The following is a 25578-nucleotide window of genomic DNA, read 5'->3' on the forward strand; positions in this document are numbered from 1 at the left end:
GCTGAACTGTGGGATTTTGTAGGCGCCTTTAATCCGGTTAGAGAAGCTCCTTTGTACTCTGCGTTTATTGAGTGTTTATCACAGAGGGATGACTTTTCTCTAGTAAAGTGATTGTTATTTCTCCCTTGCAGTGGGAAGGTGCATGCCAAGAGCTGTTGTTCCTGTGTAGAACCATTGTTGCTCTTGTAGGCTGGGTCCCACTTCAGTCATGCTGCTGGCCTGCTCCTTATATTCTGGACTGGGTTTGCTAGTGTTATGCTACTCTGTTGATCTGGTTTGTAGCATCTCTGAAGGATTTTTACAGTTATCTAAAAGAAATACTGGTATTCAGTTTTTTCTTATGATAACTTTGACTTTCCTATCAGATTATTTCTGTCATTGAATCAGAGGTTTCGCTCATTTTTATTTATTAATTTTCTTTTTTCTTTTTCTTTTTGCTTTTTTTTTGGGGGGGGTCACACCCAGCGATGCTCAGGGGTTACTCCTGGCTTTGCATTCAGGAATTACTCCTGGCGATGCTTGGGGGACCATATGGGATGCCGGGGGTCAAACCCGGGTCGGCCGCATACAAGGCAAACGCCCTACCTGCTGTGCTATCACTCCGGCCCCTAATTTTCTTTTTGGTTGGGGGAATTGGGCCTCACTTAGCGATGCTCAGGGCTTACTCCTGGCAGTGCTTGGGAACCATATGGGGTGCCACAGAAATCAAACCCGGGTTGGCCATGTGCAAGACAAGCACCCTACCTGCTGCACTATCTCTTCAACCCCCTCCCTCATATTTTTGAGTTTATGAATGTCATTAATTCTCCAACATTTTGTAGCCTTGGAAGCTGCTTAGTTCTGGTATTTTTGTGGGATCACTTCTTCCCTCCCCCTTCCTCTCCTCTCTCCCTCCTTCCTCCCTCCTACTCTCCTTCCTCCTTTCTCTTCCTCCTTTCCTCTTTCCTCTATTCCTTCCTTCCCTTTGTTTCCCCCTTCCCCTTTCCTTCCTTCCTTCCTTCCTTCCTTCCTTCCTTCCTTCCTTCCTTCCTTCCTTCCTTCCTTCCTTCCTTCCTTCCTTCCTTCTTTCCTCCCTCCGTTTCTCCCTCATTCCTTCCCTCCCTTTATTGCTTCCTTTCCTTTCTTCCTTCTTTCCTCCCTTCGTTTCTCCCTCCTTCCTTCCCTCCTTTTATTGCTTCTTTTCCTTTATTCCTTTCTTCTCTTCCCCCCTCCTCCCTTCCCTTTATTCCTTTCTTTTCTCTCTCCTTCCTTCCCTTGATTCCTTTCTTCCCTCCCTCCCCCTGGGTTGGCTGTGTACAAGGAAAGAGTCCTACCTGCTGTACCATCCCTTGAGCCCCCACTGCAGCCTTTTCCATCTCCAGCCCCTGTGGTTGAATGGTCGTTTTTAGTCTTTCCACACCTTCATCCCGGCATGGGTCCTTGTAGTTGGAAGAGCACTGATGTAGGGTATTCATCCTGATACATCCATTATGATCCTTTTTCTGTAAGGTTGGTAGTAATGTATCTTCTTTCAATACCAATTTTAGAAAAATAGCTCCTCATTTTATTTATTTTTTTTGTTTGGGAGCCACACCAAGTCATGCTTAGGGGTTACTTCTGGCTTTACATTCAGGAATTACTCCTGGCAGTGCTCAGGAAATCATATAGGATGCTAGGGATTGACCCTGGGTTGGCCACATGGAAGGCAAATACCTTTCCTGCTGTACTATTCTTATTCCTCCAGCCCCTCCTCTTTTTCTTTTGGCCAGTAACTAAAGGCTAGAACATACACACATATAATACCATACAGTACATGTATAGCATTTATAGATATAACACTGTCTTTATACACTGAATATAAACTGTTGTATAAGTCCTTCAAAGTCAAAAAAGAAGATTTCAAAGAGCAGCAGAAAGCACGTGTCTTAGAGAAGTATGGTGGCCAAGAACACCTGGATGCCCCTCCCGCAGAACTGCTCTTAGCTCAAACCACAGACTGTGGAATACTCGAGACATGGGACCGTCATCAAAGGGCAGGAATGGACGCCTGCTCCAAGTACAAGTAGGATGTGAAGATCCACAACCACACTCATATTTGGGGATATTACTGGACAGATGGCAGAGGGTGATACAAGTGTTGTCACTCATTTTTCAAGTATTCCTTCTATACTGGAGAGGCTGGAAAGGAGGTTGCTAATTCAGAGGAATATATTCTAAATGATACAGCTGAAGAAGAATCCATGAAAAAGCCTCAAACCCTTATGAAGATACATCAGGAGAACTAAAAGAAGAGAAAAAGAAGAATAAGAAGCATTGAAAACGTAGTTCAGGGGGCTGGAGCGATAGCACAGCGGGTGGGGCGTTTGCCTTGCATGCGGCCGACCTGGGTTTGATTCCCAGCATCCCATATGGTCCCCTGAGCACCACCAGGGATAATTCCTGAGTGCAGAGCCAAGAGTAACCCCTGTGCATCGCCGGGTGTGACCCAAAAAAAAAAAAAAACACGTAGTTCAGACGGTGGTGATGAGAAGAAACACGAAAATGCCAATGAGGCCCACCTTCTTCATGTCCAGGAGATCATGCAGATTGATCAATGAAAGTGGCCGTACAATAGTATCTATGAAACCCGGGAGCCCACAGAGGAAGAAATGGAAGCCTAGAGAATGAAACACTAGAGGCCAGATGATCCTATTGCCTCATTCTTAGGACAGTAGAGACTAGTCACAGACATCACCTCAGATACACAGTGAATCATCCTTGGCTTCTTGCTGAAGATGAGAAATGGAAAAAATCGTGTCTGCTCTTTATGCTGCCTGACAAATTAAACTTCCAGAGGTTGCATAGTAAATTCATTCTTTTCCACAATGACGATGGACTGGTAGGGTGTTTGCCTTGCAAGCGGCTGACCCGGATTTGATTCCTCCATCCCTCTCAGAGAGCCCGGCAAGCTACCGAGAGTATGCAGCCTGCACAGCAGAGCCTGGCAAGCTACCCGTGGCATATTCGATATGCCAAAAACAGTAACAACAAGTCTCATAATGGAGATGTTACTGGTGCCCGCTTGAGCAAATCGATGAACAGTGGGACAACAAACAGACAACACTGTGTGTGTGTGTGTGTGTGTGTGTGTGTGTGTGTATGGTTTTACTATTGGGCCACACCCAACAGTGCTTGAGGCTACTCCTGGCTCAGTGCTCTGGTCATTCATGGTGCTGAAGGACCATGCATTGCCTGGAGGAGATAAATCCTGGGCTTCCACTCCAGGGACCCATCTCCCTGGCAAGAGGTTATCATTTTTGTTTGTTTGGGGGGCCACACTCGGCAATCTTAGGGGATACTCATGGCTCTGGACTCAGAAATCCCTCCTGGTAATGCTCGGAGGACCACATGGGATGTGGGGGATCGAACCTGGGTTGCTGCATTCCAGGAAAACACCCTCCCATCTGTACTCTGACTCCAGCCCCAGGTTTATCAATTTTATTGACATATTCAAAGATACCAACTTTCGGTTTTGTTAATTTTCTCTTTTTCATCCTTTCTTTGATTGATTTATATTTCCTTTGAGTTGCTTTAAGTTTAGTTTCCTTTAATTTATTAAGATGGAAGAATATTTCCTTTGAGTTACTTTGAGTTTAGTGGAGTTCTGTTGTTTTTCGTTGTTTGTGTTTTTTTTTTTTTTTTAAGTTTTTGGGTCATACCTAGGGATTACTCCTGGCTCTGCATGCAGAAACTACTCCTGGCATTGCTTGAGGAACCATATGGGATACTGGGGTCAAACTTAGATTGGACATTGTGCAAGACAAGTGCACTACCCACTGTACTATCCCTTCAGCACCATCACCCCCTCCCCCATTTTTTTTCTTTTCTAGTTTGTTAAGATGGAAGAATAGTACAGTGAGTAGGGCGATTGCCTTGCATGTGGCTGACCTGGGTTTGATCTCTGCATCCCCTATAGTCCCCACATACCACCAGGAGTTATTTCCGCGCACAGAGATAGGAGTAGCCCCTGAGCATACCAGGTGTGACCCCCCAAAACAAACAAAGATGGAAGGAGAGCTCAGTGGTCTAGAATCTAGTGTTGGGTGTAGGTGTTGGCAGCTGTGTTTTCACTGGAAGACTGCTTTACATTGCTCCCTTAAGATGGACATGTAATTTCATCCCTATTGATTTCCAAAGTATTTTCTAATTTTTCATGTGATTTCTTAGATGGTTCATTGGGTGGATAGTTAGGGATTTATTGATTGATTTCCACATTCTTGTGAATTTTCATGGATCCCTTCATTATGATTTCTTGTGCTATCCCATGTGGCCAAAGAATACATTCCTTGTGATTTCAGCCCTTTACAACTGGAGCCTTCTTGCCACATGTGTGTTCTGTACTGGGGGCCTCCTGCTGTCATCTTCCCTCTCTTGTTGACCACCAGGAAAGTTCTATCAGCCATCAAAAGTGGGAAATCGAAACTGCCCACTGTCTTTGTCCACTTCTCCCTGTCTTTGTTCTGTGGATTTGGGGGCTCAGTTGTTCAGTGCACGTGTGCTTTGCTCCTGTGCTGCTGGGAACACTCCTCTCTGTCCGTGTGGTGTCCCGTGGTACACACTGTGCCCCAGCATTATAGTCGAGGTCCTAACAGTCCACCCTCCAGTTCTCTCTGGTCGCCTTTCCTGGACACACCAGCGGGGACCTGAGACCTCCTTGTACAACTTTATCAGGGTGTGTCTGGGAGCCATGGCAAAGCTCTGACAACTGGGTTGAGTTTGTGTCCCCACCCTCACCCGCCCCCCCTTGACTTCCTGGGTGTGGAGCCCTGTGCCAGGGAACTTGCTTTCTTTTCCGTGTGTCCTGTGCGCACATGCTCGCTACACCACATCCTGTGAGTCTTGGCTAGCCTTGTCTGCCTTTCTGGCCACGCCTGGTCTCCTTCTCTTCAAGTGTAGCTCTCTGTGCAGAAAATGTGTGGTGAGTTGCACATGATTCCTCACTGCCCATCTGATTTTGCTTGCCGTGGATATTTTTTATGTCATTTAATTTAATGTTTCACGAGTTCTCAAGGAGCATGGCAGGGAAGCTCTGAGTTAGTTCCCTGGTGGTGAGTGCTGCTGGCAGCGGCCCTGGGTGAGACTCTTTTCTGTTCGCTTCTAGTCCTTTTGTGGGGAGCATATTCACCTTAGTCCCTGGTGCACTTTTCACTGGTCCTGATCTCAGACAGGCTCAGAAGCTGGGCGTGTCGCCTGTGCAGGCCAGCTGCAACGCGGGTAAGCGTCACTGGCCTCTGTTGCCAGGCGGCGGCTGTCCCTCTCTGCTGGAGAACCCGAGAGCTTTGGTTTGTGTTTGGGGGCCACATCTGGCAGTGCTCAGGGATCCCTTTTTGCCATCACGGAGGGCCGTGTCTGCTGCAGGCGTGATTTCTCTGCCTTCGGCCCGTACACTCCGCCCTTGCAGCGCTTTCGTAACTGGACTCAGGAATCTTCCTGGTGATTGGGGGGTTGCTTTTCTCCTGAATCTCTAGTGTTAATTAAAGACAAACCTAGAGATGACTGTGTTCCTGGTGGCAAGGACAGGGGATCTGGGACTTGGGGACTCGCTAGGGAGTGGGATTGGCAGGAAGGCCGTCTCAGGGAGGGCAGTGATGGCACAGTGGGAAGAGAGGGCGAGGGTGGCAGTGGGCAGGACTGGGCTCCCTGTGGGGGCCCTGGTGAGTGTGGGGTGACGGCCTAGGAGCTGGAGCCAGGCAGGCGTGTTCAGAAGCAAGTGCCTGAATCCAAGCTAAGTGCGCAGAAAGGAATACACCAAACAGCCATGGCTTCTAGATACTTCTGTCAGTAGGAAGTGACCAAGCCCAACCTTTCCTCCTGCCCCACTTTCTCTGCTCCTGGCACCATGCTGAGTCCTGTTGCAGTGGTAGGCCCCCCAAGCAGGAACTGCTGTGTCATCCTGGGGGACCAGTGCCCAGAGCCCCTGGTTCTCTGCACAAGAGAGCCCCAAAGAGTGCTTCACAGGGGGCCATGGCATGGCTGAGACAGCCCTGGACCAGGGAGTGACTGCATGGTCCCCACCTCTCGGGGGCTATACCTGCCGTGGAGAAGAACCTTCTGGATGCCTGCCACTCTCTCCTTCCTGCCCCAGGTCCCTCTGGCTGTGACATGTCCTGGCAGCCTCCAGTGACCCAGGATGGGGACCTCCCACCCGTGCTGTGGAGCCCTGTGTGAGGGGCCACTAGGCAGAGGGAGAGGGGTGTGGCTGAAGTGCGGGGGGCTGCGGCGGGGGCACCGGGACATGGCCAGGAGACCTTTGCTGCCCCCCAGAGTGAAGGATGATCAGAGGGAGCCCCTCAGCTTCTGCTTCTGTGGATGCCTGGATTGGTGTCCCCACCCCCAGGAATGGTACCTCAAGGGAAGGGGTGGAACCCAGAGAGCAGGGCTGCTTGGCACATTTGCTGCTGAGCAGAGTGCGAGAGTTCTCTGGGCTAATAGCCCTGAGAGGGGGAGCAGGAGGTGTGGGAGCAGCAAGGAACTCCCAGGAGGGAATCTAAGGATAGGTCTGGGGTGTGCCCCTGGGGTGGTCCCGCTGCAGCAGTGCTGGGGGGGAAAGGAACAGGCAGGAAGGAACCAGCTCCCAGATGCAAAGCTGTCTCCAGCCCCCAAACTGATGATGTCCAACTGGATAGGTAGCCAGGTGGACGGGGTCACAGGCGAGTCTTCTAAGACACTTCGAGGGTGACGTGCCAGCCATAACCCCGGACCCATGTCCCCTACTAGCTCAGAACTTGGCAGGGGGGCGGGGGGAGAGGGGGTGTCACATGATCAAACTCCCACTGAAATGTGAGCCACTCTGTCAAGCTATGTTCCGTGAAAACTTAAAAGGGAAGAAAGGGTGTCTTCTTTCCTCCCTCCTGCTTGTTGCCTAGAATGGGGGTGTTATGCTGCAGCTTCATCTCCTACAGCACCCACGAGGCTGACGGGCCAGTGCAGAGAGCTGGATGTCACTGAGTCCGTAAGGTCTCCAGAGGCATCAGCTGCCCGAGGCCACCGAGCCCCTCAGACCATCCCCTCACAAGAGAATGCAATATCTTTTCAAATTCTTTCCATCGAGTTTCTCTCATTCATGCCCAAAGCCAAGTTGGGGCAAGAGGGAAGAAAGGAGGCAGGAGACTGCGGCGAGCGCCAGCTGGGCCGTGCCTATGTGTTCAGAGCGGCAGGACCACGCCGTGCACCTTGCCAGATCCTTCCCCTGAACAGTGCCCGGACAAAGGTAGGTGGTGGAAGCCAAGCCATGGAGCTTGTACAGCTCATCCCGGATGGCGCTGGTGCGAGAGCCCCACGGCCCCAAAGCAGGACTGTGGTGGGGACCTGTGCTCACCTCTGCTGTCAGAGTAGACCTTGGGCTGGACAGAGACCCCAGGCAGGTATAGCAGGATGGAGGGTGGGTAGGATTGGGGAGTGGGGTTGGCAGGAAGGTTGTCTCAGCCGCAAGCGGAGAAGGGACCTGCCCCCTGGGGGGAGCTTTGCTGGGGCACCCCTGCAAGCCCAGAGCCTCCAAGCCTCCAGGCAGCATTAGTGGGTGCCACCATGCACGGCTGAGTGCAGAGCCGGATGCATAACAGCTGTATGGGTGTCACAGCTCCCTTTCCCTGCACCCTGCTTTGTCTGCAGCCTTGGGTGCTCCTCGACCTGGCTGTGAGAAAGTAGAGGGGTGAGGGACACTGACCCCCTCTCTAGGCCCTGCCCCTGCCTGGACCAGATGGGAGTGGGCAATATCCAGGCTCCTGGGGCTTCTCTCCCAGCCTTCCAAGCTGGAGCCTGAGAACGGCTCCAAGTTCCATCTGCACTCCGCTGAGGGAGGGGGAGCCCGGAGAGGGGGCGTGATGGCTGTAGCCTCATCCCCTACAGCGACCATGAGGCTGATGGGCCAGTGCAGAGAGCTGGATGTCACTGAGTCCACAAGTTCTGAGGGAGGGAGAGCCTCCTTCCAGCCCTGGTGGCCACCAGTACCTGTCCACTCCCTGAAGCGCTCAGAAGTGTAGGCTGTGACTCCCCACTCTCACTCCAACCCCTAATACAGTTTTACTGATTATCTGAGCTGAAGCACAGACTTCTGGAACCTTCTGGGGCCCCTGGATCAGCCTGAGACCCAGGGTCCCCCTTGTGCACCCCACTCTGTCACGTAGCTAGATCTGGGCCCTGTGCAGGGGGTGTTCTGTGCTGACTTGGGTGTGACACTCAGCTGGGGGCCTTTGCCCAGTGCAGCACTCAGGGGTGGGAGCAGCAGGGGACTGAAGAAAACATCCTGTGTCCCTCTGCCCCAGGGTCAGTTCCCCTGCAGCCTGGCTGGAGTGCCCCCACAGCTCCTGCCAGGAGGTGGCAGCGCAGTGCCAGCTCGCCCAAGCCAGGGATGGAGCAGGGCTTGAGTGCTCCGTGCATGGAGGCTCGGTCCCTGTGCTCCTGGTCCCCCAGCACCTGCCTGAACTGAGCTCGGATGGAGCCGATCAGGTGAAGCGGGATGAGCAGGTTAGCCAGGAGGAGTTAGGGCCTAGGTCGGAAGGAGGCCCTGGGCCCCACTGTGTCCGACACGCACGGGGAGCGAGACGGGAGTGGCCTGCTGTGGTTTATTGATCGAGTCCAGTTCAGCAAAGTGCGTCTGAGCGAGCAGCGAGTCCCAACTGGCCCTCGGGACAGCCTGAGACAGGCGCCTAGAGGTGTGGCGCATAGAAGGCAGGAGCGCCGTAGGTCTGCGAGCCCAGCACGAAGGGCGACAGCACGGCCGGGCTGGACAGGAAGGGCAGCTGCGCGGCACACACCAGGCCGCCGGGCCCGTGCGCCGGGTACCCGGCTGGGCCGTGCATGGTGAGCGGCGCGCCCATGGGCGGCGACGGGCTGAGCGGGCTGAGTCCCCCCGGCAGCCCTGCGCCGGGCCCCGCGCCGGGTCCCGCGCCCCCGCCGCCGCCGGTGGGCGCGCTCGTGTCGGCGCCCGGGTTCTGCTTCTTCCACTTGGTGCGGCGGTTCTGAAACCAGATCTTCACCTGCGTCTCGGTGAGGCTGAGCGACAGCGCCAGGTTGAGGCGCTCGCAGACCGACAGGTAGCGCGTCGCCTTGAACTTGTTCTCCAGCGCCACGAGCTGCTCGTAGGTGAAGGCGGTGCGCGCTCGCCGCGGCTTCCCGGACTTGGAGTCGGAGCCCGTGCGTTTGCGCTTGGGCTTGGCCGCGCTCTGCGGGGCGGGCCCCGCGCCCCCAGCCGCCGACGGGCCCGGGAGGCCGGCGGCGACCGGGACCGGAGAGTTCCCGCGGGGCCCGGGATTCCCAGAGTCGTCAACGGCGCCCGGGGCCGCCTCGGCCTCGGCTGCGCCCGGACAGCCCGACCCGCGGGCCCCGCTGCTGCCGCCGCCACCACCACCACCGCCGCGCGCCTCCTCCGGCCCGCGTGCTGCTTCCGCGCCGGGTGCCGCGTCCTCGTCGTCCTCCTCGTCGGGCGCCTCGTCCCCGCTGTCTACGCTGGGGCTGCGGCCGCCGCCGCTGCTGTAGCCGTTGACTTCTGCCTCCTCCACCTTGTAGGGGTCGCCAGCGCCTGCGGGCGGGCGGGAGGACAGGACAGTGAAGCCCGGTGTCCGCCAACCCGCGCCCTCGTGCCCTCCCCTTGACCCCTACACCCCGGCACCCAGTCCCTTTCCCGCATTCGTTCTCTGATCTCCTGCTCGTGGGATTCCTTGCCCGCCGACTCCGGGCGCCCGCGCTCCATCCCCGCCGCTGCCCTGTAGCGGCCCCAAGCAGGACCCTTTGCGCGACCGGCCAGCCTAGGCTCCAGCGCAGCGGATGCTACTTATCGATTTTGGGGCTAGACACAAACTTAATTAAACTCGTTTTGTGTAATGTACAAACTGGCTAACGGGCATTTAATTTCTTCCACCCAGTATTCCCTCCCATCACAGTAGGGCGTGGGCAGCCCCCTCTCTTGGCTTTTGGGAGCAGCGGAGGCCCGTGTCCCGGGGTACATACAGTTGGGGCCAGACTTCTGGAAATATCTGAGGATCAAACCTGGGTCTTACCCAACTCCAGCTGCAGCCCCAGGACTCGACCCCTGGGAGTTGATAGGGTCAGGTGGTGTGGGTGGGCATCCCGCTGAGCTGGAGCACTGGACATGGCACAGCAGACTTTGCCATGCTGTTTCATTTTGAGTTCCAAAAATGTGGAGGGACCAAAGCGATAGTATAATGGGTACGGTGCATGCCTTGCTCAGACACACCAGGGTTTGATCCCTGATACCGCATACGGTCTCCCGAGCATCACCTGGAGTAATCCCCAAGCACAGAGCCAGGAGTAAGCTCTGAGCACCACCAACTATGGCCCCCAAACAAACAAAAAGTGAAGGAACGTGTCAGCGAGGCAGGGCCATAGGGCTAACCCCACAGGTGTCCTGTGAGCTATGCAGGTCGGGTATGGCAGCCTGACGGGGAGAGTCCCAAGAACTCAGGAGCAAATGAAACCAGAAACCCAGTCCAGACTGTTTCCAAGCACCAGTGGAGGCTGTAGAAACTTCAAGTTCGCATCCAATTCCAACGAGCTCTGGCTGCCCTTCAGGGGACTGGGGGAGCCCATCCTGGGGCAGAGGGGAAGGGGCCTGACCTAGCCCTGCGAACGAACACTCAAACCTTTGAGTCTCACTCCTATCACCTGGGAAACACTCCTCATCTCCAGACCTGGAGGCTTCTTGTGCCGAAGAGCCTGGGGTCTAGACGCGGGCTCTCCCATGCCACCCTTGCGCTCAACGGGACCCCGCCCAGGGGCTGAGCTGAGCCCATCGCGCTCCCCGTTACTGCAGCATGGGGCTGGGAAGTTGAGGGAGGAAGCAGAGGAGGGGCACCAAAAGCAATCAGGAGCAGGTCGAATGCAATTCTCGATCAATAGCGGCCCCTAATAAGTGTAATAGGTTTTAATCGAGTAATTATCCGAATTTTGACCCTATAATTTAGATGTTCGGGGGGAGTTTGCAAGGTGCTTGAAAGAGATATGCATGCTGCCGTAATGGGATATCGACCGGGCAGGGGGCTCGGGCCGCCCCATTACCGGCCGCTTTCGCCGCTAAGCACATTTCCCCTTAACTGTAATCGAAGGGATTTAATTGTTTTTCCAGAGATAACCAGCGCTTTGTCACAATTAGTCTGATTTGTCCAAAGGAGAAGGAAAAAAAAAAAAGAAGAAAGAAGAAAAGAAAAAAGGGGGGGAGGAAGTCCTGGTGGCCTCGGCGGGGGTCGGGAGGTCGGTGTGCGGGCGGCGCGTGTCCCCGGGGTCCCTGGCACCCACCGCCCCGCGCCCGACCCCACCGAGAGCCCGGGGAGCCTGGGCCCGCCCGGCGGAGCCGTTCCCGCGGGCGCGGATCGGGCGGCCCCGCAGCCCGGCTCGGACGGAGGCCGCAGGCACGCCGGGCCCCGCGCGCAGCGAACTTTGCATCGAGCCTCCGCGCCCGGCCGGACAGGCTCGCCGCAAGGTGCGGGCAGCGAACACGCTCGCGTGCGGCCCGGCCGCGCACCTCCAGGCCGGGCGCCGGCCGCGTCCTACTCACGGGGCGGCTCGGTTCCGGCGGCGGCTCCCGCGGCGGCGAGCGTGCGGCGCTCCAGCTCCTCCGCGCGCGGCGGGCGTCCCGGGGCGGCGGGGGCCGGGACGCACGGGCCCGGGGCGCACGGGGCGCACGCGGCGGACGCCACGGGTCCCAGCAGCAAGCAGCGGCGTCGCCGGCTGTTGAACTTGTTGGGATCCAGGATGTCCAGCACCGAGAAGGAGGTGGGGCGCGGCGGCGGGGCGGGCCGGGCAGCGCCAGCCCCCTCGGGCGCCGCGGGCACCGTGTCGCTGGCCGCAAGCGGAGGGGCTCCGGGCCGCGGGAAGGCAGGAGGCTCCGCGCGCCCGTCCATGGCGTCCCGGGCGGCGGCGGCGGCGGGCGCGGGCGCTGCGGGCCCCGGGCCGGGCCCGGGCGGCGGCGGCGGTAGTGCGGGGCCGTCCCCGGGAGCCGCCGGGCCGCTGGCGCTCATGCCGGCCTCGGCCGCTCCGGCCCCGCCGGCTACTGCGCGGCCATCTCCGGAGCCGCTCTCGGCCGCTGCTGCCAGGCGCTGCCTCCGCCGCGCCTCAGGCGCCCGTTCCGCGCATTTATGGCGGCCCCGCGCGGCGCCCACGCGCCCACCCGCCGCTCACACGTGCGCCCGCCGGCGGCCGCGGGCCCCGCTGCGCTCGTTAGCGCGCGCGCCTAATTGGCTGCGAAGGGCCCCGGGCCGAGGAGGCGGGCCCGGGACGCGCCGACCGAGCCCCGGGGCGCCCGGCTCCGGCTTCAAACCTCCGCGGGGCCGCAGAGCCGGGGGGCCGCGATGCTCCGGGCGCGCGGGCGAGCGCTGGGCGTGGGCGAGGGCCCCGGCATCCTCGCGCGGACCCACTGAGTCCCGCGCGCTCGACTCCCCGCGCCCTCCGCGCACGGGCCGGCGCGTCCCTCCGGCTTGGCCCCGGCTCCTGCGCCGTCCGGTCCTTGGCCGCGAGGGGTCTTCTCTGGCGTCGCGGGGCCTCCCCGCGCGGTCTCTGCGCCCGTCTCTCCGCGTCGTCAAATTAGGGCCCGGCGGGGGTCCCGCGGGGCGGGGCCGGCCCGCTGCGGAGAGGTGGGGTCGGGAGGAGCCGCGCCGCCGCTCCCGCCCCCGCCACCTGCGGACGCAAAGCCGGTGCCCTCCCAGCGAGGAGCGACACCACGGCCAGCGCCCCCTCCCCACGCCCCGGGACTGGGGAAGCCCCTCGGCCCGGTCTTTTATTATTATTTTTTCTGCCCGTTTTTCTACAAGCCGCGGTGCTGGCCGCGCTGATCAGGACCGCGGCGGCTCGTGGGCCCGGGCGCGACCCCCTCCCCCTGCACTTGTCGGGAATCGGACCCGCCCGAGGGACCCAGGTGGGAGCCGCGGCGGGAGCGCGCGCGCGTGCACGGGCGGGTGCGCGCGTCGCCTCACACTGCGGTCCCCGGAGCCTGCTCGCGCACAAGGACGGGTCCTTTGCAATTACCGCGGGCAATGATCCTTTGGAAGCAGAAATTAAAAGTTGGGAGAAATAATGGGGGACCGATCGGCTGTAATTTGGGCCACTCTCGGACATGCTGAGCCTCGGGGGAGGCTGGGTCTGGGCGGGAGGCAAGGCCTCCCCTCCCCCAGCCCGTTCCTCCCCCGCGAGCTGGTCCGTCCGAGATTCTAATCAGACCCACAACACTGTGTCCTTCCTCGCCAGGACTTGATTATTCTTTATCTTTAAATTATAAATCACCTCTGGGGGAAGGAGGGTGGATAATCTCTCATCACAGGGAGGTAATTACCTCCTTCCCGCCCCCACCTTTCAGGGGAGACTGGGGCGCTGGACTCCCCTCCCTCCCCCCCCCCGCCAAGTTTGAATATAGATGCGCACACTCATTCACACGCACGCGCACACTCATTCACCAGCATCACACAGACGCATTCATCCATTCATGCGCACCCGGCACGCTGGTGGACACACGCTCTGAAGCTCCCAGGGGTCTCTGAACCTCCTTCAGCGCTTTCCTTGGGGAGGGGCTGAAAGGCACAGCTACTGCCCGCAGAGGGGTAAGGTCCTGAGGGCCGCCCGGGGTACAGGGGTCTTGGGAACGCAGAATGTAGGGACCCCGCAGGTCACAGACTGTACCTGCCAACGGGCACAGGGCAGTGCAAATGCAGGGTGCACGGCTTCCCCTCCCCCACCCCAGTGTGCCCGCCACAGTCATCTGCAGGCGAAGAAAAGAAATCAGAGCCTTCTTGGAACAACTTGCACTCAACACAAATGCAAACACATCCAATGACATTTTTTATAATATGGATGTAGTATAATGCGTGATGATTATCACTAAAACATGGTAAATAGAATACAGTGTATTAAATACTGCATGAAATAAGCATAATGAAATAATAGATCACAATATGCAATGGCATAGTTCCTTCCCTCAAATACACACAGACGCACATCCAATGCATACACACAGCATGGTAACACATGTACACACACACAGTACACACATGCACCATGGCACACACTTCTGCGCTGAGTTGGGGGCTAGTTTCAGCCTAAGTGCCACAGAATTTGTGCTGTCCTGGAGTTTGGGGGCTCCAAGTGCTCAGTCTTGGCTCTTTGCTTCCCTGTGTTCCATCCAGCAACCTTCCAGTGTGAGCACAGCTGGCCTGGGGTACAGGGAAGGCAGTGGGCAGGAGGTCCCAAGCCACCCTCCCTGGGGAAGTGGGCGAGGGTGGAAGAGCAGTAGGGAGCAGGTCATCCTGCCCTCTCCTAGTTCCTTCCCCTCCTTGAAGGAGCAACCCAAGTTGCAGTCTGGTGGAGCCTCAGCCCTTCCCTCCCCCAGCCTATAAAGACATTCTTTCACTCTAATCACAATTGATTGTCAATTAGACCCTCATTTATGCAATCTTTGCCCATCTGCCATATCAGGTTATCTCCGAGCTGCCAGCTTCACCTGCTGGGCCCCAGGTGGGCACTGACAGGTGAAGTCAGCCTGGAATGGGGAGCCTCTGCCCCTTCCTCCTCTCTGCCCATGCACACCAGCACAGTCCAGGGGCTAATAGGTGGGCTTGGTGGGGTCTAAATTCAGGGAGACGGTAGCAGTGGGGATGAGTTGATAGGGCTGGGGACAGGAGTGGGTGACAGCTGAGACTGTAAGAGAACACGGAAGGCAGCTATGACTAATACCCTCTCTATAGCATCAGAATTTGGGAAGTTTAGGGCGACGTAGGCAGAGGGACATCCCAGCACCTCGGGTGCAAACGTTAATTGTCTCTAAACTGGGAAATATTTTCTCACTGTTTCCATCCATCCAGTATGTAGGTTGGACTAAGCCCCGTACATGCTCCTCTGTACAGGAGACAGGGTATCCTGCAGCCTGGAGGCAACCATGTTCTGGGGACTTAGTGCTTGGGTGCAAATAATCACCTGGAGAAATAATCACTTCATTTGCTCCAAGCGAAGAATAGGCCCCTGCAGGCATCCCAGTTCCCCCCAGCACCATCGTGAAACTGGCAGGGTAGCTGTCACCTCCCGGCTATAAACGAGTCCACACTCCAGCGAAGCACTGAGTCTCCGGCTGATGCCGTATCTCTAACGGCTGTTCCGTGCCCCTGTGGGACGAACGCGGAGCTGAGGCATAGAAAGTGTGGAACAGAAGGGAGGGAATCTGCTGACGACTGTGGAGTCTCTGCTCAGCGCCGAGGGACTCTGGTAGGACCATGGACAGCGCCCACCCAGCTGCCACCCGACGTCAGGACCATGGACAACGCCGCGCTCGCTCCGAGCACTGAGCGCGGAGAACACGGACTGCGCCGCCAGCCGCCGGCGGCGTCAACACCCCGGACAGCGCTTCAAAGAGACCAGAAGTCCGGCCAGTTGGAGCCGGGACTCACCCTGCAGCTCTCAGGCTCTCTTAACCTTAAACCTGCATTTATTTATTTATTTATTTATTTATTTTTGGGTCCCAACCCAGAACTTACTTCCTCCTGGTTCTGCACTTCAGGATCATTCCTGGTGGGGTTTGGGGTGGGGGTGGATCTTATGTGGTGCCAGGGATGGAACTGGGGTTGGCAGCATGTCAGTAAGTACCCTGCCTGTTGTACTAGCATTCCAGTTCCCTTAAAATTTCATATAGTGCCACAGTTCCCTGCCTCATCGCTGTTGGCAAAACCATCTCATACTCAATATTCCTTTCTCACTACCAGCACCCACCCCCATCTCTACTCTTCCACCTCCCCCACCTCCATCCCTGCACAGCCAGCCCCCCTCCCCATCCCAACGTCCTTGTTCTTTCCCTGATGTTATTGTCCTGACTATATTGTCCTGTCCTCAGCCACCAAGAGAAAGGGGACAACGAGCTGTGTGTGGTATGAGGTCCTTGTGGGCTGCATGCAGCTGAGAATCAGAAGTCCATCTTCATGGCAAATCAGCTCCGACCCTGGGAGCTGGGTAGGATGTATCTTCACTATTTTCTCACTGCTGGGGACTCCTATTTCGCAGGTGAGATGCCTGGGTCCGAACATGAGAGGCATGCAACTGTAGAGATGAGAAGACAAGGTATAAACCCTGTAAATAAATGTGATAGAAACAGTGAAGTCCAGCGAAACAGCAGGCAGCGTTCAGGCCACGGCATGGTGGGAGCAGGACTCCAACCTGCCTGTCAGGGTCCCTCTCAACTTCTGACACACCCTGATTCCAGGGGTTTTGTGGGCAGTGGGCAGGGCAGGTAGTTGTTGCTGCCCTCCTGTAAATGCCCAGTGCTGAAAGAGAGATGCCCCATACAGGTCCTCTTGCTGCTGTGTGGTGGATGCCCATGTGTGCCCATGTGCAGAGTGAGAGATAGTGGCACTCTGGGCAAGGTCCATGCCTTCCATGCTACCCTCCAGTCCCCTGCTCTCTCCAGCCTCTTCACTGACCTGAGGAAGGGGCGGTGTCCTTGTGGTCCATCTTGGAGGTGCTTCAGAGTGCCCAGTTGAGCCTGGCTGGGTTAGTTCCTTCTGTCCCCTGCCTGCAGCTTAAGCACTAAGAGCTACACACTCAGTCACCTGTTGGCTCAGGTCAGGTATGATCCATGACCCCTCTGTTGAGAGTTAAGTCAGCAACTCCCTCTTGATGCAAGGTCTTCAGATACCTTTGTCCTGGTTGTAGCGTCCTGAAGGAGACCACCTTCCTCAGTGTCCCTGTTCTAGTCTGACTCCTACAGGATGGTTTCCCACTAGTCTAGAGCACAACATCTAGTCACACTAGTCCTATTTCTTGTGTCCTAGACGTGACACAAGGTTGCTCTGGTCCAGCCTGGGTTCTGCAGCCTGGTAATAAGCCCCTTCCTAAATTGGATAAAGTGGGCAGTGCAGAACAGTCCCAAACCTGCCCAAAGGAATAGACCTTGGTCAGTCGAGTATGGGTCTCTCTGCCTTGGTGCCTTGGTGCCCTGCCCCCGCTGCTCCTTGAAATGTCCCCACCATGGACATTTCCTGAATCGCTGCCTCCCCACAGGTATCCTTCTAGCTGCCCAGAACCGCTCAGTGTCCTACCGCTCCTGGCCCCGCCCCGGTGAGCCCGCCCTGCTCTCTGGCTCCTCCTCGTTCCCTGGCCCCGCCCACGGGTGCCCTCCTCCTGGCCCCTCCTCTCTCTGGCCCTGCCCACGGGTGCCCACTGTGCTCACAGGCTCCCGCCCTGCTCCCTTACCCGCTCTTGGGCGCCTACCCTGCTCCCTGGCCCCGTTCTGCCCTGGTCCCGCCAAACTCCTTGACCCCGCCCCGCTCCCTGGCCCCGCCCAACTCACTGGCCCCGCCCCGCTCTTTGGCCCCTCCCCGTTCCCTGGACCCGCCCACAGGCACCCTCTCTGCTTCCTGGCCCCGCCCCTCTCTCTGGCCACGCCCTCGGGCGCAGGCCCCGGTCCCTGGCCCCGCCCACAGGCACCCGCCCCGGTCCCTGGCCCCGCCCACAGGCACCCGCCCCGCTCCCGGGCCCCGCCCACAGACGCCCGCCCCCGCTCCCTGACCACCCGCGCGCCCCACCCTGCTCCCTGGCCCCGCCCACAGGCACCCACCCTGCTCCCGGGCCCCGCCCACAGACGCCCGCCCCCGCTCCCTGACCACCCCCGCGCCCCACCCTGCTCCCTGGCCCCTCCCACAGGCACCCGCCCCGCTCTCGGGCCACGCCCACAGACGCCCGCCCCGCTCCCGGGCCCCGCCCACAGGCGCCGCCCCGCTCCCTGACCACCCCCGCGCCCCACCCTGCTCTGGCCCCGCCCGGCCCCGCCCACGGCACCCTCCCCGACCGAGGCGGCGCCGCAAGAAGCCCAAGTTCCTCTAGGGACGCGGGAGCCCTTGGTCCCGCCGCTCTGCCCCTGCAGCTTAGGCTCGCGGGAGCTGCCTCAGTCCCTTCAGGCCCCTGACCCGAAGCCCGGGCTAGAGCCAGCGCTTGGCATGGCTGCCTGGCCTGGCCTGACGCCTCTGTCCAGCGGCCAGGGCCAGGGAAATGACCCCTTCCGGACACTTGGGGACACGCAGCGGCCTCCGGGCCAGTCCCCCAAGCCTCTGCAGCCCCTTCCCCTCTCCCCGCTCCCCTTCCCCTTCCCCTCGCACACCTGGGTCTCTCAGGAGGCTTCCCGGGGCAGAGAAGAAGCACCCGGTGTGCCCAGTGGCAGGGCTGAGGGAGGGAGAGGGGAGTAGAAGAGGGGAGTGGACTAACGGGAGGGAGGGACGTGGGGGCAAGAGTGGGAGAGGAGGGGAAGGGAGAGGAGGAGAAGGAGGAGGAGAGGGTAAAGAGGAGGGAGGAGGAGAAGGGCAAGAGAGGGGAAGAGAAGGTGGGAGGGGGAGAAGCCGTGGGGAGGGGGAGTTTGAGCGGCAGAGCCTCCAGGAATGACGCGGGGACCCCTGGCCGGTGGATAGGGGAGGGGAGGGATGCATGAAGGGGAGGGACAGGTGGGGGTCCTGGACCAGCTGCACCAGCTGTTTCTCATGGCTGCTCAGTCCCAGACCTGGATGAGTGAGTATCCCTGTCCCCACACATGTGCCCCACGTCCCTGTACACAGCGGCTGCCTGTCTCCCTGGGCCACCTGAGCCTGGGCCTCTGGGCTCCTGGTGTCCATGTGGGAGTGTCTGGGTGTCTGTGTGTGTGTATGTGTATCTATGTGGAAGCGTCTGTGTGTGTCCATGTATGAGTGACTCTGTATGTCTGTGTGTGCGCATGTCTGGGTGTCTGTGTGTGAGTAACTATCATGTCGGAGTGTCTATGTGTATCTGTGTGAAAGAGACTGTGTGTGTCTAAGTGTGCCTGGGTGTCTGGTTGTGAGTGATCGTGTGTGTGTCTAGATGTTCTTGTGGGAATGACTATGTGAACATTTATGTGTCTGTGTGTACTTTTCTGGGTGTCCGTGTGGAAATGTCTGTGTGTGACTGTGTTTGTGTGTGTGTCTGCCTATCCAGTGAGTGTAAGAGTCTAGGTATCAGTGTATGTGTCTGGCTGATGTCTGTGTGTGTTTCTGTGTGTGTCTGGGTGCCCACGTATGAGTGTGAGTATCTGGGTATCTGTGTATGAGTGTCCGTGTGTCTGTGTGTTTATGTGTCTGGTCTATATGAGTGTATGGGTGTGTGTCTGCTGTCTGTGTGTGAGCGTCTGCGTGTCTGTGTGTCCGTGTGTGATTGTGTCTTGCTGTGTCGTTTTGTGTCTGTGTGTTTGTGTTTGTGTGAGTGTTCGTGTATCTGTGTGTCCATGTGTGAGTGTGAATGGTCATGTGTTTGTGTGTGAATGTCATTGTATCTGTGTGTATGGTGTCCCTGTGTGTGTGTCCACGTATCTGTGTGTCTGGGTATTCATGTGTGTTTGAATGTCTGTGTTTATATGTGTGTGTCCATGTGTGAGTGTGAATGTGTGTTTGTGTCTATCTGTGTCTTGGTGCGACTGTGCCTGGTGTGTGTGTGTGTGCGCATGTCCAGAGTCTGTAGCTGTGGGGGCGCACCCCGCGTGGACCTGAACCCCTATCTCTGTAGCCTGTGGGGTTCCTTGGGGTTTGGCTGGAGTCTGTGGCCCACTGCAGGGCACTTCCTGTCTGGGGCCCCAGGTCCCCCTCCCCCACGCCCCTTGTACTTCTCTATTTATTTCCCTCTCTGCTGCTGAAACATATTGAAAGGGGAGAAAAGCGGACATTAAGAGCTACTGTGAGAGCTGCGGCGGTTTAACGATTTCAAATGAGCCCGGTTGGGCGCGGAGCTGACAAGCCCGCATCAGGGTGGCAGATGACGGCTAAAATGACCCGGAATCAATATTCTCACCGGGTGTCCCGGGCTGATAAGCGCCACCAAGACAATGTTGACTATTAAAGTCGACAGCTTGAGATATTACACTATTAGTTATGCTATTTTTAATAATCTATAATATTTGGGCTATAATTAATTAATTATACGGGTCAGATAATATCTAGGCTGGAATGAGGTCTGAAGGACCTATTACGGTGGTAATGAGAAAGGAGAAATCTAATCTGGGGGACAGGTGCTGGAGGCCCGGCACAGCCTGATGCCACTGCCCCCCCACCAGGCCACAGGGTGGGGGCTGTGGAGTGGATCCCTCACCTGCCTCCTGCCCCTCACAGAGGACCCCCACTGGGCAACACTCCAGCTCTCACAGGACACAAAGCCTGCGCCTTGGCTGAGAGCCCCTCATTTCCCTGGGTCCCCGCCCCAGCCCTCTCACAGGGCCAGGCTCCTCCTCGCCCAGAGTCGCTGACTCTCATATCTCTGCTTCTTGGAGCCACTTACCCACTGCACCCCAGGACGAAGCTTGGGCTGGGCCTGGCCTGCAGAGCCCGATCTCAAGAGCACCTGCCTCCTTTCACGTGGGGGCCCCAGGTCCTGCTCTAGCCAGGCAGGGGCTGCACGTCTCTGCGGCCCGTGGTGCTCTTGCCACTCAGGGGTGAGCAGCTGAGTGAGTGCCCCCCTGGGCCTGTGTCACTGTGTCTCTCACGGGGGCACACTCACACTGCACACTCGGTGAGGCGCCAGCCTGGCCCCGTGCAGACGCCCCTCATCCTGCCCTGGCCAGGCGTGCAGGTACAGAGTGCTGGACACAAAGGGCAGGGCCTTCTCTCGCCTGACGGAAATGCAGATTAGAAAGGACAATTTAAAGGACAATTTAAAGCTGTCACTAGGGACAGACCAGATGGACAGTCAAGGAGGCCAAGGCCCCTAGGTACAGGGCCCTAAGTTAGGTTTCCAGTTAGGGAGGCCAAAGGGGCTAGCGGGAAAAGGTTAAAGTCCTGCAAGGACCAATCAGAAGGTGAGATTTACATTTTCAGTAGCTCCAACGCAGGGATGTTCTTTCCTCCTCCTTGAGTTCTGGAGGCTTTTTAACTTGGGGGATGTCACACACCGATGGTGCTCAGGGGCCTGTGTGGTGCCGAAGCGGATCCCCAGTCTCCTGCCTGCGAGCACACGTCAGCCCAGTGTACTCTCCCGAGCGTGCATCTGGGGTTTCCGTCCTGGTCTCCGTCTGGGCCCCCGGCACGCTCACATGTGGTGTGCTACTTGGTGCAGTGCTGAACCCAGCTCCTGTTCCTGGGACAAACCAGGAGCGTGGCTGGTGCCTTGAGACTTGGGGGGTGTGGCTGCGTGTGGCTTCATGCTGGATGCAACCACGCTGCGCCCTGTCTCCCCAGCACGCCCCTGGCTCCAGCCCACTCTGGCTCCCTTCCCTGTCCCTGGGGCTCCTGGAGTCGTGGTTCTTCCGGGTCGCTTTGGCCACTTCTCTCTCCGCGTAGAGATGGAGACAGTCCCTAAACTGTCTTCCGCTTCCTGCCTTGCTTCCTTGGCAAAGCCCCGTGTTGCACATTCTTAGAGGCCAGTGGTATTCCTGGCGTGTAGCCCTCCTCCGCCCGCCCCGCCTTTTGGAACTGACTTCTATCTCCAGCCTCTCACCCTGCTCAGCCACACATTGGGAGGGTCCTGCGTCTGGCCCATCCAGCCACTCTGCCCCTTCACTGTGAGGACTGTCGCAGCTAGGGGGACAGGTACTTCATCACTGTGGGTAGCTGGGGTTTCTGTCATTTCAGCATAGAGGCCTAGTGGGGTGCCCACTGCATACCCTCCAGCTCATGTGGGCAGGACCAGGACCCCAGCTTTCCTGGGCCACTGCAGGGGCTCCTGGCTTGCTTTCTTACCCATGCCAGCAGCCCACCTTTAGCCCTCCACCTTCTGCATGCAGTGCGTGGACTGGCCCACTGTGGCGTGGGCAAAGGTGTGGCAATAGTTGTCTTCTGGATTTTAGCGTCTCTTTGCATTCCCAGGGGAGGGGGTGGCCCCAGGCGGGCCTGAGGGCTTATCCAAGACAGCCTTTCAATGTGGCTTCCAGCTTCTGCTCTCTAGAGCTTGGTGAAGGTTTTTGTGTCAATGTCACCGAAGCTGACCTGGCTCTGCCCTGCCCACTTTGGAGACCAGGGTCATGCTGGCCTCCTTTCTTTGCCCCGAGATGTTGTGTGGGCTGCTGTTTGCACCTGCAGAATGGCTTCCTTCCTTCTAGTAAGGCAGACAGGTGGGTGGCCCGTGAGGTCGTCCTGGTGGGCTCCTGAGCTGGCTCCTGTGTTTTCAGTCTTAGGTGGCAGCACCACGCCCCTCGTGGTCACCTTGCCTTCTCTCGCTCTTTCTCGACAAGATGGGCTAGAGAGGGGCTGGAGAGATAGCACAGGTAGGGCGTTTGCCTTGCACGCGGCCGACCTGTGTTCAAATCCCAGCATCCCATATGGTCCCCTGAGCATGGCCAGGGGTAATTCCTGAGTGAAGAGCCAGGAGTAACCCCTGTGCATTGCCAGGTGTGACCCAAAAATCAAAAAAAAAAAAAATGATGGGCTAGAGAGCCCGGAGATCATGGGCTTTGTCACTGAACCATCCTCGTGGGTCACCCCAGGCATCTCTGGACCGAGGCGGGCACACAGGGCAGGCGCCTGCAGCACTGTTTCCCTGGCCCAACCATCTCTGAGTCTCTTTCAGTGGCTGCGTCTGTTCTGGCGAGTCTAGTTTCCTAGGGGGAAGAACATGGGAAGCTGAATGTCCCTCTGGGCCCTGCGCACCTAAGAATATTGGATATGCAAGTGTTCCCTTTTGTGTAGTTCACAGTGGTTTCTGGTTCCCCCGAGAACTCTCCTTGGCCCATGGACTGTGCTCAGAAGCACCCTAGGCTCTGGCCCCGGACTGTTCAGAGACCTGTGACTTCCCAGCTTCTTCCTGCCCCGCAGTGGGCTGCCGAGCGAGGGTGTGCCCAGCCGTTCCTTCTCTTTCCTGCCTCCTGCACACAGGTTCTGCATCTCTGTGTTCTCTGTGTTCCCTGTGGAGTCTCTGTGTCTCCTGAGGAGCTCTGAGGTTGCGGTGTGTATACTGAGCATGTCAGAATTAAGTTAGGGTTTGCACCTGCCCCTTTAGGCTCAGGGGAGTCAGTCCTTGCTGTCATCTGGGCACACGTGGTGACTATGTAGGAAGAAGAAAGGTGTATGATTCTTTGGCGCCCTCCCCAGGCTCCCCACTTTTCTGGACAGCTTTTTGTTATCCCCAAGAACCTGTTAGGACCAATCTGCTGAAACAAGCTCTTTCCTTCATCTGCGATTGTCTTGCCTTCGCTTCTTTTTTTGAGGGAGATTTTCCTGAATATGGAATTCTGGGTTGTCCTACTGCCTTGTAGCTTCTGCATTCTCTCAGGAGAAAAATCACAGTGTTTCTGACTACTCTTTCTCAGGGTGTAAAATCACCATTTTTCTCTGGCAGTTTTCAAGAGTTTGGTTTCAAAAAAATTATTGATTGATGGCTGGAGAGAGAGTACTGTGGATACTGACCAGGTTTGATCCCCGGCATGTATATGGTCCCCTAAGCCCTGCCAGGGGTAATCCCTGAGCACAGAGCCTGGAGTCAAACCTGAGGCCTGTGTGAGTCCCCCATCCCAAACAAAACAAAGCAAAAGTGTTGATTTCTTTGGTTTCCAGTAGTTTGATTATGATGTTTTGGGTTTCTTTTTTAAATTCTTTTTAAAGATTCTTTTAAAGCTATTCTTTTTTGAGGGGAGGGAAGTGTGAGGTTTGGGCCACATCCTGCAATGCTCAGGGATTACTCTTATGCACTCAGGAATCACTTCTGGCAGTGCTTGGGACACCATATGGGATGCCGGGGATCGAACCCAGGTGGGCTGCATGCAAGGCAAGTACCCTACCCACTGTCTGACCCTGTTTTGGGTTTCTTTGGGCTAATCTTTAGAGTTCACAGATTTTTTTTTTGGTTTTGGTTTTGCTTTTGGGTCACACACAACGATGCACAGGGGTTACTCCTGGCTCTGCACTCAGGAATTACTCTTGGCCATGTTCAGGGGACTATATAGGATGCTGGAAATCGAACCCGGGTCAGCCTTGTGCAAGGCAAACGCCCTACCCACTGTGCTGTCGCTCCAGCCCCCTAGAGTTCACTGATCTTAAATCTGTACATTTATGTGCTTTTGAATGTTTTTGAAATTTAGGCAGCTATTTCTTTAATATTTTTCCCCTATCCTTCTGCAACTCCATGTCTGTCACTTATTCCAGTGGGATTCCTTCTTAGAGTACAGTGATGTATACTTTGGGGATGGGCCACATGGTACTCTCAATGGGGAGGAGGAACACTTTATCCACTTCTGTTGATTTGATCTATTTTCTGTTTGGGGGTGTTCTACCTTATGTGGATGATGCAGCTAGAAATATTCATGTACGCATAAATTCTCCTGTTCACTGATTCTCACTCCTGGCTAATGAGAGTGCACCTTTGAAGCACTGATTTCATGGTATCAAAGGCAGTCAACAGGACTGAATGTGCTTACTAGGTAATTTATTAAGTTGGCTCATCTCAGACAGTTTACCTCAGATGGCTCACCTCGATGAATCTCCTCACTGATGGCTCATTTCAGATAGCTCACCTCAGAAGTTCACTTAAACAGACAATTCACCTCAGATGACTCACCTCAGATGGCTCACCTCAGACAGTTCATATCAGACAGATCACCTCAGTTGGCTTATACTCAGGGAGCTTATACTCACTCAGTTCCTGCTCAGATGGCTTACCCTCAGACAACTTACCAAGACAGGTCACTCCAAATAGCTCACCTCAAATTGGTCAGAGATGGCTCACCTCAGGTAGCACTTCAGGTAGCTCACCTCAGAAAAGTCACTTCAGAGAGATCATCTCAGATGGCTCACACTTAGGCAGCTCATTTCTTTAAACAGTTCACCAGAGAGTGCTCACACTCAGATTGCTCACATCAGACAACTTACCTAATACAGTTCACCTCAGATAGTTCACCTCAGAAGGCTCAATTCACACACCTCAGACAGAATCACGGTGATACAGCTCACCTCAGCTCACCTCCAATAGTTCACTTTTGATGGTTTACCTCAGATGGTTCTGACAGTTTATCTCAGACAGATCACCTCAAACAGTTCACCTCAATTGGCTCACTCAGGCAGCTCACCTCAGACAGTTTACCATAGATGTATGGTAACACTCAGGTAGCTGGTACAGTTCATTAAAGAGTACTCACATTTAGATGATTCCCACAGCTTACCCTAAGTGGCCTCAGAAAGTTTATCTCAGTGGTTCATGTCAGATGACTCGTACTCAGACAGATCACCACAGATGGGTCACACTCAGGTGGCTTACCTCAGATGATTTGTCTCAGATGGCACTCCTCCAGATAGTTTACCCTAAAGGATCACCTCAGATCACAATCATATGGCTCACTTCAGATGGTTCAGCTCAGACAATTCACACTCAGCTCATACTCAGATGATTTACCTCACATGGCCACCTCAGACAGTTCACACTTGACTTGGATGGCTCACACTCAGGTGGCTTAGCAGAGACGATTCACCTCAGCTTACCTCAGAAGATTCACTTCAGGCAGGTTACCAGATGATTCACCTCAGACTGGTCACCTCAATGAGTTCATCTCAGTCAGATGGCTCACACTCAGACTACTCACACACAGATGAATCACTTCAAACAGCTTTCTTAGAAGGCTCCCCTCAGGCATCTCACTTCAGACAGTTCACCTCAGACATCTCC

The 25578-nt window shown here is 56.5% G+C and overlaps 1 protein-coding gene across 1 annotated transcript; it reads right to left on the reverse strand.

Annotated features, from left to right (window-relative positions):
• Positions 1-8385: 8385 nt before the first annotated feature.
• On the reverse strand, positions 8386-11993 carry NKX1-1 (NK1 homeobox 1). Its single transcript, XM_055137507.1, has 2 exons — positions 11531-11993; positions 8386-9538 (listed from the first exon to the last, which is right to left on the reverse strand). The coding sequence occupies exons 1-2, from the start codon at positions 11991-11993 to the stop codon at positions 8667-8669; spliced, it is 1335 nt and encodes a 444-aa protein (XP_054993482.1). The 3' UTR covers positions 8386-8666.
• Positions 11994-25578: the final 13585 nt, after the last annotated feature.

Source organism: Sorex araneus, chromosome 5 (genome assembly GCF_027595985.1).
Source record: "Sorex araneus isolate mSorAra2 chromosome 5, mSorAra2.pri, whole genome shotgun sequence".
Classification (NCBI taxonomy): Eukaryota; Metazoa; Chordata; class Mammalia; order Eulipotyphla; family Soricidae; genus Sorex; species Sorex araneus.